Source organism: Cavia porcellus, unplaced genomic scaffold (genome assembly GCF_034190915.1).
Source record: "Cavia porcellus strain 051 isolate PalLab524CR breed Dunkin Hartley unplaced genomic scaffold, mCavPor4.1 scaffold_15, whole genome shotgun sequence".
Lineage (NCBI taxonomy): Eukaryota > Metazoa > Chordata > Mammalia > Rodentia > Caviidae > Cavia > Cavia porcellus.
In genome coordinates, this window is record NW_026947498.1 from 5,135,284 (window position 1) to 5,153,863 (window position 18,580).

The 18,580-nt window shown below is 48.2% G+C and overlaps 1 protein-coding gene across 4 annotated transcripts in view; it reads right to left on the reverse strand.

The window, feature by feature from the left end:
• Hlcs (holocarboxylase synthetase) overlaps positions 1–18,580 on the reverse strand; it is a 178,092-nt gene that overhangs the window by 144,300 nt on the left and 15,212 nt on the right. For all 4 annotated transcript variants that reach the window (XM_013146122.3, XM_013146123.3, XM_063224491.1 and 1 more), the window contains 4 exons: positions 18,132–18,266; positions 9,097–9,259; positions 6,483–7,411; positions 2,943–3,125 (listed from right to left, as the gene is read on the reverse strand). In XM_013146122.3, the coding sequence (XP_013001576.2) occupies positions 2,943–3,125; positions 6,483–7,411; positions 9,097–9,148 (1,164 nt within the window). In that variant the 5' untranslated portion in view covers positions 9,149–9,259; positions 18,132–18,266. The remainder of the gene's footprint in view (positions 1–2,942; positions 3,126–6,482; positions 7,412–9,096; positions 9,260–18,131; positions 18,267–18,580) is intronic.

Below are 18,580 nucleotides of genomic sequence, written 5' to 3' on the forward strand. Positions count from 1 at the left end.
ACCAGGAGACACCGGGTGATGTCTCAGCCTCAGCTTCTGGGAGGCTCGAAAGAACCTGTCCAACTGCCTCCAAAAGACCACCTCAGTGCATGATTTTGTTTACGTTCAACTCTCTGCACACACTAACCCTTCTATTCCAGGAAAACTCAGCAGAAAGCTGCTAGCATTTCCTTCTGCAGCACCTGCAAGGTCTTCTAAGAAGAGTTTAAAAACACTCAGAAAGGGAGAGAAGCGGCTGGGCATGTGACAGGAGGCCCTGTGTACAAACCCCAGGACAGCAAAAAAAAAAAAAAAGGCAAGAAGTTGGAAATGCGCTCCTGCAGTTCCTAGCACTCCCGCAGAAAAGCGGGAAGCAGGCAGAGATCAACAGGAAGGCCAGGCCCGGGACCAAAGCAAGACGGGAAGGGTAGGGCCAGGATATAGCTCAGCGGTACATAAGTGCCTGCCTGGCAAGCGCAAGGTCCCGAGTTCCATTCTGGGTACCAAAGGAAAAAAAATTTAAAACCACGAAAGGGAGCTAAGCCAGAGTGACCTTGCAGAGCACGCATGTCTGTGAGCACAGCAAACGCCTGCTTCCACCGCACGCGAACCCCTGTTCTCCCCCAATTGGTAAGAAGGAGAAACCAATCTCGCCCAACCCAGGTGCCCCAGGCAGTTCACAGAACTGTAAACTCAAAGACATCAAGCCCCTATCGTGTGATTTCCTGAAAAGACACCACGACAAGCCTCAGTGTCAGGACTGCAGGCTTCCCCGCCCTGCAAACCCACCACAAAAGCCAAGGCTCCCATTCGTCTGCCCACAGGAAGGTAACAACCCGAGGTGACACCTTCCTCTCCTGGCTCTGTCCCATGGCCCCGGTGAAACCCAGGCCGGGCCAAGCCCAGGCCTAACAACCAGCTCGACCTCACCCACACATGCCTGCTGCCCTGCCACACAGCCAGCCCTGTGCCTGCGGGACCCAGAGCCCCGCAGCGTGGCATTATTTTGATAGCTTTGTAAAGCCACAGCATGTATTAACTGAACACACCGAACAGAAAGTAAATGATGGGAGCTCTGAGTTCCTGACACGAAAACAAAAGTTGGAGTGTTAGCTCCCCAGCGCGTCCATCAAAAACAGTGCAAACTGGCTAAAACGAGGCAACAAAAATGAAACATAAGAATGGTTAATTTGAACTACTGGGGAGGGAGAGAATTAAAAAAACAATTATAATAAGATGTTAAAAAGGTTTCTTAAACAAGTACCCATTATTGTATTACTCCTTTTGAAAATGGAAACATTAGTCTCTTTAATTAGGAACCAGACATTGGTTAGGAACATTTTATATGTTTAGCTCAGTCAACCTCCCAACAACCTAAGAATAAAAAAATAACATTATTGCTGGGCATGATGGACACTTGTAATCCCAAACTCGGGAGGCCGAGGCAGGAGGATCACTGTGAGTTCAAGACCAGCCTGCACTATACAGTGAGATCCTGTCTCAATAAAAGAATAATGACCTTATCATTTAAATAATACAATTTATGTAGAACTTTCACGCATTTTTCTTTTAATCTACTCTTCAAATAATCCTGTAAGGTGTCTCCTGGGTTTTCCCTATACCGAGCATCTTTCAGTACCAGCTGAAAGACAAAGCCTCCTCCTTGGTGAGCAATGGGATGAACGCTGGGTCTGTTGTCCGCTGGGGAAATCAGGGCTGGGGCGATGCAGGGTCAACCGGCCTCCTGAGACTGCCCAGACTCCCTGGCTAACTGCTCTGCTCACATGTCGCTGGTGACAGGCAGAACAATCTGCCACAATGACTGAGAAAAATAATGACTGAGAAACTGACAGCGTGTCAGAAAGAGGGGATAAGCACAAGCCCACACCTGGGGATCCGGCACCTGCAGGAAGCCAGGCATCACTCAGGCCCTGCAGGCGGACACTCAGGCTGGCTTCTCCCAGGCGCCAAGGCAGCCAGACACTGAACTCCTGAGGCTCCATGGCCACGAGGTGGCGCATGCGAGCATCACTGAGACAGTGATTTCCTCCTCCAAAGACTGCTGAGAAAACCCCTGATGGAAACAACCCACTGCGGTTCCATCACCCCGTGCTCCCCACAGCGGGCCAATTCCAGTGCTCCCTTCCCATGGACACCAAAATCACAGAACCTCAAGGCGCTCATGGAAAACAGCACAATATTGGCTACACACAGCCTCCATCACCCATCTCTCAAGGACTTAGAACACCAACTACAGCAGAAATGCTATGTGCACCGCTAGTGTTGCACTGTGTTGTTCCAGGAATAACAGCCAGGAAGAGGTCTGGCCATGCACAGTGGCACACACCTATAACCCCTCTTACCCAGGAGGCTGAGGCAGGAGGGTCACAAATCCAAGGCCAGCCTGGGCAACTTAGTAAGAGCCTGTCTCCAAACAAATAATGAAAAAGGGCTGGGAAAGTAGCTCCGTGGCACAGCACGCCTAGCACATGCGAGACCCTGTACTCAAGTACAGGACCTGCATGGTTTCAGAACAGACGCAGTCTCCTTTCAAACATCTCTGTGATCTGTGGTGGAAAGCTCACAGACATGCAGCGGTAGCCACACCCCTGGGATCATCTTCCCATGGGAACGGCCATGACCTGCACACTCAACACCCACCCAACTCCATGGCCACCCACCCTTGTTACACACAAACTCTAAAACAGAAATCAATAGTGAAGCTGGTATGGGGACACATGCCTGTAATCCCAGTGCTCGAAAATCTGAGGCAGGAGAATCGCCACAAGTTTGAGGCCAGCCTGGGCTATATAATGGGTTCAGGGCCAGCCTGGACTACACAGTGAGACCCTGCCTCAAGACAACAACAAGTAATCAAAAGTCATCAAAAGCCTGTCCACTGAAACAGGACGCTCACAGAAGAGGTCCTGAGGAGGCACGCTGTCCCCGAGGAGCCCACTCACCTCAGCGACCGTCAGTAAGTGCAGAGGGGTTAAGGCAGGAGCTTGCTGGGTACCGCAGCTCAGGCCCAGGGCGTCCAAGATCTCCTTAAGGACTTCATACCGGCTCACGTTGCTTGACTTGAGCAAGTTAAATTCTTCCTGGGTTTGCACCACAGAGGAGCTGGGAGGTAGTTCTAAGTGCACCTGGAGAAAAAGACAGATTTTCTTGGTGAATTGGGGCCCTAGTGGGTACTAAAAGAATCAGTTTCAACAGCCGGGCCTGGGGGTGCAGGCCTGTGCTCCCAGCACTCGGGAGGCTGATGCAGGAGGATCACCACAAGTTTAAGGCCAACCTGGGCTACATAATGAGTTCAAAACCAGCCTGGATGACACAGCAAGACCCTGTCTCAAAAGAACAAAAAAAAGGGTGGGGGAATAGTTTTATTCCCAGGTTTTCTGAAAACTTGACAATGAACTGTTCTCCTTAACAACAGAATATTAACTCTGAACCCGAGCAGCTACAAAGCAACCACCTTGGCGGGTCACCGAATACTTTCCAGGCCTTCCAAACTGGGACATCTATCACCCAGCAGCCATGTGGTCCTGAGCTCAAACATTTGAAATGCAGGGACCCTGAGACCTGGGCCTCATTCATGTGCTTGGAAAACAGGAAGCAGGTTCACTAGCAGGAAGTCATGGGTGTGGCATCCCATGTACCCGAAAGCCTTCGCTAGTGCCTTCCCTCACCTGAGTTCCCAGAGTTGGGGTTCCCTGGGTTTCATCCAGGCTTTGCACTCTGGTTAAAATGAAACTATTGCTGGACATGGTGAGTGCATGCCTGGCATCCCAGCACTTGGGAGGCTGAGGCAGGAAGATCACTGTGAGTTCAAAGCCAGCCTGAACTGAATAGCAAGACCCTGTCTCAAAAAAAAGAAAGAACAAAAGCACAAAAAGAAAACAAGAAAAGAGAAAAGATTTAGATGCTCCTCTAAGGGGAGTGGGGAAAGTGGCCATTGTGGCTCTGTCTCTCAGTTAGCAGGGACAGAACAGCATGCGGGTCCCCACGCTGGTCCACATGGTATGGGTAGACGTCTCATCCTCTGCTGGCCCTGCGGTTACCACAGTGACCAACCCATCTCTGTAACTTGGCTCCTTTTGAAAACACCACTTTGCCACTATAAACACCTGCAGCTCTGGACAGAGGAAGGGGCGCAACCAGAGAAGATGGGGGTACCACTAAACACCCTGGAGGCCATGGTGGAGGTGCTGCCGCAGGGGCAGGACCGCTCTCCTGTGAGCGAAGCGACACCTTGAACCCATGCTAGAGCTTTATCTGGACATCTCCCAGCCCAGACCCTGGCCCACAATAACCATACTCCAGCATGTGGCCACGGCGGGTGTGCAGGGGACACCCTGCAGCACAGCAAGCACAGGGACACTTCTGGTTCCCTCTTCTTTATTGTGGACCGGCAGCTCAACCCTCCAAGGCTCCAACGCCCAGCGTGCGGCTGCATCTCGCCCTTGAAGTGCTCTGCTGCTTGCTGGGTTCCACTGTGCCTCGATTTATCACAAAGAAAATGACCAGGAAGCTGAGCGAAGAAAGGGAAACTAAGCAGCCTATACTCGTGTTTACTGGATGGTCTCAGTATCATAGCAATGCAGGCCTGAGAAGAGACCGTCACACGTAAGTCATTTAAAATCAAAAGCCTCCCTCCTCCTCAGGATCCGCCTGGCCAGCTGCACTGGCTGCCCTGGTCCTGGGGCAGAGCACTGGGGGCTCGGTTTAAGCAGCGCAGCCACAGATCACTGCCGCCCTGCGAGAACTGGATGGCGACAGAGCTGAATCCATTTCCCAGCACAAGTCGGTGTGCAGCAGTGGCAAACTCGCTCTTCCAAACAGAAACAGTTCCAGGAAGCCAGGATTTTAGGTGGCTTTTGAGAGAATGCATGGTTCCCACAGTGACACACTTGCAGGGAGAGGATAAAAGGGCAACAGGAGGCCTCAAACACCAGCCCACGTGGCCCGCAGCTCTGCAGGAAGCTGGCACAGCTGCCCTCAGGCCACACTGCCCAACACTAAGCCCTCTCTGCCCGAGGATTATCTCAAGGACAAATGAGTGGGCTTCGAACAGAAAAGCAGTGAAGCGATACAGCGTGTCAGCAGAACTGACCAGAAAAACAATGGGCAGGGATCTAGCTCAGCAGTGCCATACCTGTGAGGTCCTGAGTTCGATTCTCGGTATCCCCAAAGAAAACAGGGACACCTAACAGGCCTTACCTTCGAGGAGGGCTGGAAAAAGACACAAAAGAAGAACTGAAAGCTAAACAGGAAACAAGCCATTCTCTAGGCAGGTAAGAAGATCCCGAGCACAAAACAAAACCCAAGCTGCCCACTTTCGCCAGCCTTCAGGTAAAACACCCACATCCCCCGGGATCATTACACGGGGAGCCCTTGGTCACCAACTCCAACAGAAACTCTCTTCCCAAGGTGTTCAGAGAGGACAGGAAATGGTGACAAGCTGAAGCACTGTGTCTTGCAACTTCCTCAAACAAAAAGCTTCGGGGAAGAAGCAGTGGAGCCAGACAACACCCACCTACACAGAGCAAGTCAGCACTCCCCACAGCACCCCGTCCCACTGCCCGACTCAGGAACAGGCCATCTCTTTCCAGTCATTTCAATGGTCTCTTATTCAGACTTTTTCTCAGCAGTTTTTTTGTTTGTTTGTTTTTTTGGCTTTGGTTTTTGGAGATAGGGTCTTGCTAAGTATACCAAGCTGGCTTCAAATCTAAGATCCTCCTGCCTCAGCCTCCTAGGTGTTGGGATTATAAGTATAAGCACTTCAGATTTTAAGAGTGATAAATCAGGGGCTGGGGATTTAGCTCAGCGGTCTAAGCGTCTGCCTTGCAAGCAGACAATCATGAGTTCAATCCCCGGTACTGATAAAAAGAAGAGTGATAAATCATAAGACAGAAATTGAGGATTTGAGGATGATTTGTTGTTGTTGTTATTTTTAGTTTTGTTTTATATTTGGGGTTTTTTAAAGATTTTTTTTCAGACAAGGTCCACTATGTAGTTTAGGCTGGCCTTGGATTCAAATTCATGGCAATCCACCTAACCCAGCCTCTCAAGTGCTCTCAAGGATGGTTTCAACACTACCTCTACAATCAACTGCAATATTTTATCAGGCTATTCACTGCTGTTTAGAATGACTATCCTAAACCTCTCAATTTCCCACGTTAAATGATGGCTTGACATTACAGCCATGGTGTGCTTTCATACAAGAAATTAAATTAACACGTTTTAGAAAGCTTATTATTAGTAAAGACCAAAATAAAAGAGTTTTCTGGCTAGTCCTGGGTTACATGATCGTAGCACAGCCTGGCCCGTTCTCTTGGCCTGCGTGTTGGTTCGGCAGGGATTCCCCAAACTCGCCATCAGCTTCAGAACCCCCTGCCCCGGGCCTAGCAGCCCTCAGCTATGCTCTCCTGAGCCCTCTACTGGGCAGCCCTGGCACTCCCTCCGCCAGAGCCCGGGCGCCCCATGGAAGCCACTCTCAGTACCTGGCAAAGGATGGCTTCCCCGCCACAGTCTCCGAAAGGCACTTGCACAATCACCCTGTCCTTGTCCTCATTCTCTAGGTGGCCCTGCAACCTGTCAGGGCCGAGGATCTCTTCGGGGCTATCCTTGTAGACACAACCGCTGCTCAGTGCGCTGAGCCTCAGGTCACCCCCTCCAGCCTTAGAGAACACCAAGTTCTGCACGGTACTCTGCAGCGCAGCCTTGCAAGTCATCCGCAGGTCACCGAGCAGAAAGGATGAAGACAGGCTCAGCACCTTCCCACCCTGGGCCAGGTAGGCTGTGAACTTCTGGTGCACATCCTCAGGGATGGGCTTCCTCGTGGCGATGACCAGCAGCACGCAGTGGTCCAGCCATGGATCCCTGCGAGCACTGTCCTCTGGCAGCGGGTACAGGAGGTAGCGGTCAGTGTCCACACAGTCTGCCAGGAGGGCCTGGACCTGCTGCAGCTGGTCGGGAGCGTCCTGGCTGGAGCCCACATAAAGGAGGATGTTGGGTGCCTTCCCCACGGCGTTGCCCCTCCTGCCTGCCCTTTCCTGGCTGAGCCCGTTGGAGGCTGCCTGTGGACCACCGCTGGCATCATAGGGAAGCTCGGGAATGTCCTCAGCGGATGCGAACTTTACAGACTCGATGGTGCTGCTCTCCAGCTCCAAACACTCATGGCAGCTGGACAGGTGCAGGTGTAGGTGCTCGGTGAGGCCATGGGGGTCACTGTCCCCCGCGGGCTCACTGTCCCCAGTGGGCTCACTGCTCGGCTCAGAGGTGCCATCTCCAGAGGCCTCCGAACTGTCTTTCCCGTCCAGGGTGGGCTCCGTCTCTGGGGAGAGATCTGCGCGGGGCAGTAGGGCTGCGGCCCGGCCGCAGGAGGCCTGGTCTGCGAGTTCCTGTAGAGCAGAGTCCTGCAAGTATACCGCTAGGGCGAGAGCAGGAAGAGCGGTCAGCTTGCGCCACACCCTGCATCCCACCACCTGCTCCCGCACACCCCACCTCCATTCTGGGGCAGCCCAGAGCCACAGGAAACTCCAGGTTTTCACAGCGTCTTTCCTGCACAAATCAGACAGCCTCGGATCTCTTTTTATGTTTTGAGTACTGGGGACTGAAACCCAGGACCTTTGCCCTGAGCTACATCCCAGGCCCCCTCTTTTTTTAATTAATTTATGTACTTTTATTGTCAGACAGGGTCTCATTAAGAACTTGCCCATGCCTGAAATATAGCTCAGCAGCATAGCACCTGCCTAGCAAGTGTAAGGTCATGAGTTCAAGTCCCAGCACTGAAAAAAGAAAGAATTTTCCAGGTTGGGCTCAAACCTATGATCCTCCTGTCTGAGCCTGCCAGAGTGCAGAGATTTCTGATGTGCACCACTGTGCCTGGCTAGAATTCTCTTATTGACTGGTGAAGAAACAAAGATGTAGAGAGATGACTTTGCCTACTTAGTTAAAATTTCAGGGTCTTGGATGTCATTCTCCTATATGGTGATGAAACAGAAATACAAAGGTCACACAGATGATTGATCCAAGCACAGCCCAGGGATGTCATGCTCAGGACACCTCACAGGATGTGGAAGGCAGAAGGGTTCCACAGTGTCTCCTCTCTGGACTGGAGCACAAAGCCATGATCACCAATTCAGGAAACATGTGCTGAGCCAGGTGTAGCGACAAGCCTGAGGCTCTAGCACTGGAGAGACTTATGCAGGAGGATCCTGCAGACATGGAGCTCAAGGCCAGCTTGGGTCCCACAGGAGTTCAAGGCAAACCTGAGCTATACAGACAGACACTGTCTGCGGTGGGTGGAGAGCGAGGAGAAAAAGACTGAGCGCTTGCTACATGAGCAACACAGTACTGGGCAAATCAGCAAACAGTAATTCACACAGATTTCCCAACTGCCTATGATATAAATGGAAACTTTCACAGACACAGAAAGCCTGCATGTAAGCCTAAGGAGGAACAGTTTGCATGTTGCCTAAAAGAAAAGATTTGTCCCCAAAACCTGGGATGTCCATATTTTAAGTAAAAGCTGTTAAGATTCAGAACTTCGTAGTAACACTACGCTTCCCACTCAGCAAAACCACAGTCTACAAGCTATTCATACTGTGTGAAATAAGTAAGCATTCTGAATTTGAATACAAGCTCACACGGAATACTGTTCTGAAAAATCCTGATGTAAGCTGCTGCTGTGGTGCACACCTGTGATCCCAGCACTCTGGGAGGCTGAGGCAGGGGTCACAAGTTTGAGCCTAGCCTGGCCCGTTTAGCGACACCCTTTCTTAAAGTTAAAAAAAATTAGGAAATTAAAAACAGGAGACATATGTCATTGCAAAACCCTGAGTTTAACTGCTAGTGTCACAAAAAAATAAAAATAAAAAATTTTACAAAGAATTCTAACAAATCCTAAAACACTAATGATACATTATCCCTTGCTTCCAAATCTCTTGACACCTCTGTGGATTTTATACTTCTAGGATGAAATCAAACCTGCTGGCTGAATTAAACTGAAACTCCTCTTCACACCAAGAGGAGTGCCCACCAGCCGCCCCCCTCCCTGCACCCCAACAAGTAACCCGCCCACAGCTGGGGAGCACACAGCCCGAAGTCACTCACAGACAATCTTCTGGGGCACTAGCCCGTTCTCCATCCGGAGCCTGTCCTCCATGAACGCCACCCCCAGCCTGCTAAAGTCGTCCACACTGGCTTCAGCGATGACCTGGTAGGGATCCCCAGGCCGGCATGCCAACGGCAGGCAGCAGTCTGACCACTTGACAAGCTAAGAGAAAGGAGGAAGAAGAGATGAGCTGACATTTTCCAGCTCTAAAAGGATGGCTGTACCTCTCCTCTCTGGCTCTTCACAGTCACACGCAACAATTACTGGACATTGCTTGCTTTTTTTTGGGGGGGGGGGTACCAGGGACTGAACTCATGACCTCGCTTGCATTTGCCAGGCAGATGCTTATGGCACTGAGCTAAATCTCCAGCCCATGGATATTGCATTTTAATGTAACTAAATCCATTATTTCAGCCCAAATGTTCTCATGTGCAGCTGACAGCATGCTTCCAAGTCACTCAATACAACTCTCTCAATTAAAAGTAACTGCAGTCTCAGCTGCTAAAAGGACCCACCAGGGCAACAGGCCATTCCCCAGGAGCCTCCAGTGACAGGGACCAGGAAGAAAGGACAAAGCCACAATCCCGTGACTTCCATTAGGCTTTAAGTCTGGACATCCAGGAGCCTCCCTGCACTAGTGGGTGGGGCTTCGGGAAGGTGACTGTGGAGATCACAGCTGACTTCCTGTGTGGGGTAGGAGTCAGTCACAGGGCCATGTCCTGTGAGAGTCATCTGTTTCCTCTGCTTCTTGGGTACCAGCTCTCTTCCACCCAGGTCCTTCCACTGTGCGACTCTGCCATGGACTGAACCCTCCACAAACATGAGCCCAAATAAACCTCCTCTAAACTGTGGGTGTCAGCTATTGGGTCTCAGTGAGGAGAAAGGGAGTAGGACAACTTCAAATGTAATCCCCTGGGTCTGGGGACGCAGCTCTTGGCAGAGAGCTTGCTTAGCACAGAGGAGGCCCTCCCACTGGTCCTCAGCAGGCCACATGAAATCTCAGGTGGCCAGAAGAGTACAGGCCAGCAGAACCCCTGAAGGTACCTTAGGCCCACAGATTCCTGCTGCAGCTCCAATCTTGGGAATCAGGAGGTTCCAGTGGCCAGCCCAGGGCTTCAGGGAACCACCAAGGAGAAATGCCAGGATGGCTGTCAACAGTTCCAGACAGTTCAAACTGCCACCAGAAGGGGGACGGAGAAAAAGCTGACCCAACACAGGCCTTCAGATCTTTGGGATTGTGCAAAAGAGGCTTTCAGAGCTGGTGGTTCACAGGATACCCAACAGAAGAGAGAGCCAGTGGGTAGGAAGACCTGCCTCAAACTCTGAAATCACAGTGGGCTGCGCCTGGAGAAGCCTCTGCACTCTCAGCTTCCTCACTGGGAACTTGCAAACCACAGAGCATTTACACCCATCATGGTGTAGGGTTATGAGTGGAAAAGATTAAAGAATGTGTATAAAGCCGCCTATTGTAGAAAGCTTGGGACAGAATAAAGGGCTCCGTGGATGGGGACTGTTTCCATTACCTATTATACACCTGCTTTATAAGCAACAGTAAAGCTAGGTGTGGTGGCACACACCTGCAATCCCAGGACCTAGGAGGCTAAGGCAGAAGGCTGGTCAGGAGTTCAAGGCCAGCCTGGGCTATAGTGAGATCTGTCTCAAAAAAATCTAATGATTTCTCCACTGTTAGTGGAAGTGTAAATTGGTACAATCAATATGGAAATCAGTGTGGAGATTCCTCAGAAAACTAATACGAAAGGTTTCATTTGATCCAGATATTCCCCTTCTAGGTATCTTCCCAAAAGAGTTAAAAACATCATACACAGTGGTGTATGCCCACCCACTTTTATAGCAGCACAATTTGTAATAGCTAAATCTTGGAAGCAGCCCAGATGCACATCAGTGGATGAATGGATAAAGAAAACATTATTTTTATATGCTATAGAGCACTAGAGAAGATAAGCAGGTAAATGAATGCACCTTGAGACCACGCTCTTAAGTGAAATAAACCGGACTGCATTGTTTCTGTTGTGTGAGAAACCAAAATGAGGTAAATAAAGACCAAAATGGGCGCTAGATACCAGGAAGTAGGAAGAAAATGTTCAAACAGGAAGGGGAACAGAGCAGGGAAGGAAAAGGGAAAAAGAAAGGGAGGGACTAGGAAGAAAAATAAGTTTAAAAATAGAAGGAAAACAATAGAAACAAAATTTCCTAAAGGGAGAGGAAAAGAAGGGAAGGGAAAAGGAAAGAAAGGGAAGGGAATGAGGAAAAAAAATTAAGATAATATTATGTACTGTACAAATTCCCTATGATGAATGTGATCATTGTGTATGTCAAAAGTATAGCAACAAAATTAATTTTTAAAAAATATACAGTATATTTTTTATACTTTATATTTTAAAGTATATTTATTTTTTAAAAAGCAACCATGAGCATTATAGTCTAAGGTGCCATGGCTGATTTCCCTGACTCTCCAAAACTATTTCTGGACTCCCTCAACTTACTTTCTTTTTTTGAGACAAAGTCTCACTATGTAGCACAGGCTGGCCTTGAACTACAGGTGATCCTACTGCTTCAATCTGGGATTACAGGCATGCACACATGGCTCCCTCAACTTGCATAATCAGAAACATGTAATTCTGAATTCAATTTTTCCATGGTTGATGGACTGTTGTAGAGCTAACTCCTGCTGAAAAGTGTAGCGGGTTTTCTTGCATTTTGATTCTATTGCTACATTCTGGCTACACATAATGATAACATTCATCATAGGTTGAAAATCTTTTTTTTAATGCTGTATACAATAATAAACCAAGTGTGGTGGCACACACCTGTAATCTCAGCACTCTGCGAGGCCGAGGTAGAAGAATCACAGTTTAGGCCTGTCTAGGCAACTCAGCGAGACCCTGTCCTAAAATACCATGTAATACTAAACACACTAATTGGCCTAGGCTGCCTGGAGAAGGACAAACCTCAGAACTTTCCTCCCTCCATTTGTCACCCACTTGTCCCACAGCCAGGCCAGGGCACCCCGCACGAGCTGACTGGCATCTCAAGAAGTCTCCATCTCAAAGCTGATGGCCAGGCGCAGGTGGAGCTGAAGCTCAGAACCCAGACCAACGCTGTGGGGCCTTGGTGCTCTGGGAATGCAGGAAGGTATCGGAGGAGGAGATGCACTGACCAGTGACCAGGGCAGGCTCTGCGGACTGGGTGGGTGAGAGAGGGTGCAACTCCTGCAGGAAGGAGCCTGCAAGCCCCCCTCCCCAGCCCTCAGCTGCCTCTGCCCACGGTCACCATGTGAGCCAGGGGTCCACTGCTTAATGCTGAGTCAGCACCCCATAAAGGGAGTCCAGCATTCCATCCTCTCCTCTGGGGTGGACAGACACAGGAGACAAAGGAGATGGAAGGACAGGAAGGGGCCGAAGGATGATCGGCACACATCCCTGATCATGTTTCTCAGCCAAGACAACTGTGTCCTCACCCCATTGCACTTCCTTTCTCTCGGAATGAGGCCCGGGAGCCACAGACTATGCAAACGCCTTCAAGCAGCCCTGGGCACCACGATCAAAGCAAAGCCAGCAAAGCTGCATGGTCAGTGATACCTCATCCAGGGGGATGGGCTTGCAGGGGACAAAAGCAAACAGGACACTTCAAATCCACACTGGAAGATGAAGACAAAGGGAAGAGGAAGAAAGGGGAAGCAAAGCAAAAGGCTTGCACCCAAAGATCAAAGCTGAGGAAGCCCTGCTTGGCCCTAAACAGCAGGGTTTCTCACACGCATGAAGAAACTAATCAGTAACCCAAGCCCTGGGCTCGATGCAGCAGCCTAGCACAGCACACAGGGGGACATGCATAGCTCAGCTGAGAACCTGTGTCCAAGAGGCCCAGGAGGGCAACTCCAGCTTTAATGGGCACTAGTGGGCTTTTCAGGAAGGGCTGGCACAGCGGAGGCACAGAGGCTGCATGAGCCTCGCACGATCCTTCGACCCCGCTGCTCAGGATCCAAGCCATCAACACATCCGGGATCACTGCTGCATCTCACTGCCTGCTGTTAATTGATTCCGTAAGCTGGCACTCGAGCATCCTGGCTTTTATCCAGTGACCACTGGGAGGGCCACCCAGCTGTGTCATGGGAAGTCAGCAGAGCATCAGGACAATGGCCTACACCGCACTGCAGCCCCACTTCCCTGGCTATCTCTGGGCTGCTCCCTCCATGTGCTCTGAGCACTGAGCCATGTGCTCCTTGCATGCTGTTCCAATGGGAAAGCTCTTGCCACTTGTGGGTCCCGGCCTCCCCTTAAAGCATGGGCAGCACTTGCCCTGAAAGTCCTCCCTATCTCCTCTGAGAGTCCTCCCTACCTCCTCCGCCAAACCCCAGCCTCAGCTTCACCAGCACTCAGCATGCAGGGCCATCAGCTCTGAGCGCAGCTCCCACATCTCCGACAGGGCTCTCCCTCCAGCCCTGGTCCTAGCACCACACACGTGTGGCACAGGTGCACAGCCACCCTCCTGAAGTATGCAGCCACCCCAAGAGGCAAGGAGACAGGCCCCTGGACAGCCTGGCAGAGGCAGAAACTAACGTCAAGCTTGCTTGTGTCATGCCTGCCTGCTCTGGGTCTCTTTGACAAGCAGCATAGCCTGTACCCTACATAACATGGTAACCTTGTTCTTTAACATACTTCATGTTATCCCATGTGGTGGCACACACCTGTAATCTCTGTACCCAGGAGGCTGAGGCAGGGGAACTGCCATGAGTTCAAGGCTAGCCTGAACTACTGTACATTGCCAGATGCTACCTCCAAAAACAAAGACACCATATGTCATAGGATGCACAATGAAGTAATAACTTAGGAAATTAAAAGGGAGTGCAGATGCAGCTCAGGGGGACAGTGTGTACTTTAGCGTGCAGGAGGCCCTGGGTTCAAGCTCAGGACCAGAAACAAAAAAGCAACAGTTACGTTTTCCTGTTAAGAGGAAATCTGGGACTTCTGGTGTCATGGCTGCCCTGACCACAACGTAGTGCTGAGAATTTCTGTCCCGGCTAGACTGCTTACTGAGACTTCTACGGCCTACAGGCCTCATGGAAGGACTCTTGCAGACCGGAAAGACACACAGTGATCTTTTAATATATTATGGAGGATGTCAAAGATGTAAGATCTAGCCAATTGCTCAGTACACACAATTAAGTTGCCATTTGACTCTTCCGGGAGAACATGGCGGACAGATAACAGCAACTACTGGCGGCTCTCTGAAAGACTCGGCTCAGAAGCCAGGAATGGTGCGGACTAAGGAGACATAAGCAGGTGGAGATATGCTCTGCTGACTCAGGAACGAACTGGGCTGAGAGAAGCCAACTTGGAATGCAGTCCTGGTGTTAAAACAGGAACAGAAAAGACTCGGTGTGGAGGCTGGAACCGCGCCATTGTAAGCCGCGATTTGGGTTTCCCGCCGCACAGCGGCTGGCTGCCTCTACAGCGGCTCGGCAAGGGGAGAGACACACAGAAGCTCTGAGAACGGCAATCTGCGAACGGCAGGGAGGCGTGCACTGACTTATGGTGAGGTGAGTGAGAGAAACTGACACTCTACCACAGTTTGACTCCAGCAGAGGACTTTCTGGGCCCGAGCAGTCCTGCGGGAGCAGGGCGCGGTGGTGACTCCAGCCACACATCCCCCTCTCGGGCGGGATTGGTGAAAAGTGCCTGGCCTGCGTGACGCTCCCGGCGGACCTGGTAGACTGTCCCAACCCAGATCCCAGAGCCTGACGGTGGCCGGGAGGGGAGACGCGTAGGCTGCCTGGTCCGTAACTCCCTGGTGCGCAGCGGTGAGCGGGAACACCTAACTGACGCAATTCGATCAGGCTGTGGCTGACTGGGAGAGAAGCTGGGCCTCTTATATAAGCTTGCATATATAAGGAACAGAGAAGAAGAGGCAGCATGGGAAGAGGCAGCAACAAGAAAGGCTCCTCGGCCCCCAATTCTGAGAAACAGGCAATAGCAGACACCGCACCAATACACATAAGGCACCATATAGAGAGCCTCATAGACCAATTCAGGAATGAAGTTATCAATGACCTGAAGCTAGAAGTATGCAGAATAGTTAGAGAAATGCTAAGCATCACCCAAGAAAAAACAGGTGGTGGAATGGAAGAACAGAAAAAAAGGGGAGAATTGTTTGATGGAGAAAACAGAGAAAGCATAGAATACGTGAAGCAGGTTCAAAGGGACTACCAAGATACTAAGAAGTCTATCGAAGACTGGCATAACAGCTTGAAAGAAACTAAGGACAGACTATCTGAACTGGAGGGCAGACTTGTAATATGGGAGAATGAAATGAAAAACTTCTTAAAAATAACAAAGAAACAAACAGCAATAATACAAAGACAAGAAGATGATAAGAGGATCCATAACTTAAGGATTAAGAACATAAAAGAAGAAGTAGGGATGCAAACAAGTGAACTACAAAAGCTACTCACAGAAATAATCCAGGAGAATTTTCCTAATTTAGCAAAAGGTAAAGATACTCAGATGTATGAGGCATACAGGACCCCAGCTACCTACAACCCAAACAGAGCAACACCCAGGCATATAATAATAAAAATTCCAGAAATTCAATACAAGAACAGAATATTAAAAGCTGTAAGAGACAAGAAACAGACCACTTACAAGGGAACACCCATCAGAATTACAGCAGATTTCTCTGCACAAACCATCAAATCACGAAGAGCGTGGGGGGAAATAATTCAAGCATTGAAAGATAATAATCTCCAGCCAAGATTGAGATATCCTGCACAACTGTCCCTGGAAATTGATGGAAAAACAAGGTGCTTCCAGGATAAAGAGGAACTGGGGGAATTTGCAACCACCAATTCAACTCTACAGAAAGTATTGCAGGATATTCTAAAAAAAGAAAAATACAAAGAACCCAGAAATAGTGGCGGGGAGGCCACAACAAATGGAGCAGAGAACAAAATGAAGAAGACAAATTGACAGCTACTGACAGAAAAAGAGCTTAACAGAAATGAGGCAGAGAAGATTGGATGATAGGAACAGCTATTTTGGAGAAAATGACATCTTAATAGGTAATACTGATTTAGTATCATCTTGTTTTGAAGTCTCATCTAGCTTTTGTCCTTCTGTCTCCAATGGTCTAAATAGGCTGTATCTTATTGGATTTTATTATGTACGATAGTATAAGCAAAAACCTTTTAAAGACAAGGAGATTATACAGAAACCATTGTTCATTTTCTGTTAGTCGATTCTAAATACTCTGTAATGCTGTCATTCTCTTGAATGGTTTTACATTGTTTTGATATACTTAATGCTACAGTATACGAAGTTGTACTCAAGGATTTCAAAGAAAGAAACAATATGGTACTACTTTTAGGTTAGGATTATCTGGTGGTGAAACACTATTCTGCTTAAATGGTTATGTTTTGATCTGCGCTGTTTCGTTGTTATGCCCTCTTTTATCTCAATCTCCACTCCATTATTTACTTTTTTATCTTTATCCTTTTAATTAAAGGAAAAAAATAGCAGGATATATTATAGTAACCCATTTTGACTTTTCATTACCTTGATTTAAAGCCCTGTATTACTCTCACCATCTGGTTTTTAACTGATGTTCCCCTATTCTGTTTTGCTGGATAGTATCAGGTTCGAAAGTTTAGGCATCAGCTGTGAAGATAATGAGATTCATTATGACGCCCATTCTTGTTGACTTTTAGCTACTTTTGAAGACCTACAATGTCTCCAATGTTTTGGTTTTGTCGGTTTTATTCTTTACTGTTTTGTTCAATTGTATTATAACTAATGATATAGGCAATTCTATTAGAGATAGCGGGAGACATTATGGTAACCATTGTTGATCACCTGTATTATGTTTTTACATTATCTATTATGTCCACCCTTTTGACTTGACCGATTCTGTTCTGTTATATCACATTTGGTTTTACTCTCTTCCAAAAAAGTAATAAGAACCGTGGGAGCAATGAAACCCAAAATGTGTAATAGTCATGGTACAAAAGAGAGGAAAAGAAAGTGCTCTAAACTATATAACTGCATGTATATTTAAGTGTATAAGATAGAAAATGATATCACAGAGTTTTATTGGATCAATGAACAGAACTGTTTGCAGTATCATTGATGGAATGTCCACTTTACAAGCTTTAATTTTGTGACTTGAACAATTATTTCTAAGATGACAATATGTAATCCATTAACTAGTGATTTCCTACTGTTCATTTTTTTTCTGTAAATCTGTATAACTTGTACCCTTTCCCTGCTTTTTTTTTTTCTTTTCTCCTTAAATAAAATTAAAAAAAACAAACAAAAAAAAAAAAAAAAAGAGGAAATCTGGGCATCCTTGATATTTTATGTCATTGTGGAAATCCTGGCTTTGGTTGTAAACTGAAATCTTACTAAATTCATATATATTATTAGGATACACAAAAACACTTCAAGCTCAACCATATTTATAAGTTTGATAATATGTAAGGATTGTGCAAGTGTTCAGAAAGGTGGTGTTTGTAGGCATCTAAAAAAGAAACTAGGGACAGGGTGGAGCCAGGAGAAGGGTCCTGGGGCTCTTCACAGGCACTGTCCCAGTTTCTTTCCCAAGCAATGGTTTGTGGGTCTTTTTTATGTCCATGGGAAAGCTCATAATTCATGGCTGAATGGGAGCCATGCACAGACCAATCACAAGGGTGCATTCTGAACAAGGCTAACAAACTAAATCTGCACATGAGAATGTTTCAAAATGGAATATTTTAAGTATTCCAGGTTGTGAATAGAATATATAGTATTCAAAGAGTTCCTTTAAAAGTGACTGCGGATATCTGCTAAACTTACAAGAATGGTAAACTGAACTCAAAAGCCCAAGGAAGGTCAGAAAACAAAAAAACAGTTACACTATCAAAACTTATGTATGATTCAGCCAAACTGATCATTTAATTTAACATTTTAAATTGGAAATCAAGGACAAACATGGATTAGGACACATACTTTCCTTACAGTGCATAAGAGAAAAACATGGTACTCACTGTTTCTGCAGACGTCGGTCTCTGTAAACTGTCACCTTGCTCCCAAATGCTTTCTGTCACAAACGCTATGTGTTCCGCTTCAAGTACGAAGGGAGAGACCAGAAACAGGACCCATTTGTTCAGGTTGTCGATGGACTGTGCAGTGGGAGAGAAACATAAAAGAAGACTTGGTGTCACTTCGAACCACAGCTGCCATGTATCCCTTCTCTGCTGCCACACAGGTGCGGGCCAGCGAGAGCGATCAGCAGCTCCCCCAGAGCAGCCACCTGCACCTGCACAGCTTGTGCAGCCCTGACTGCTTTGACAGCTGCAAAGCCCTGCTAGGACTCAAGGCAGCTTTAGAGTCTCCAGATATCGTTTTTGCACCATTAGTTCCAACCACAGATCCTCTGGCTTAGCAGGCAAGTGCTTTGCGAATCACACTCGGATGCAGTTAAGGATGGAGGCCT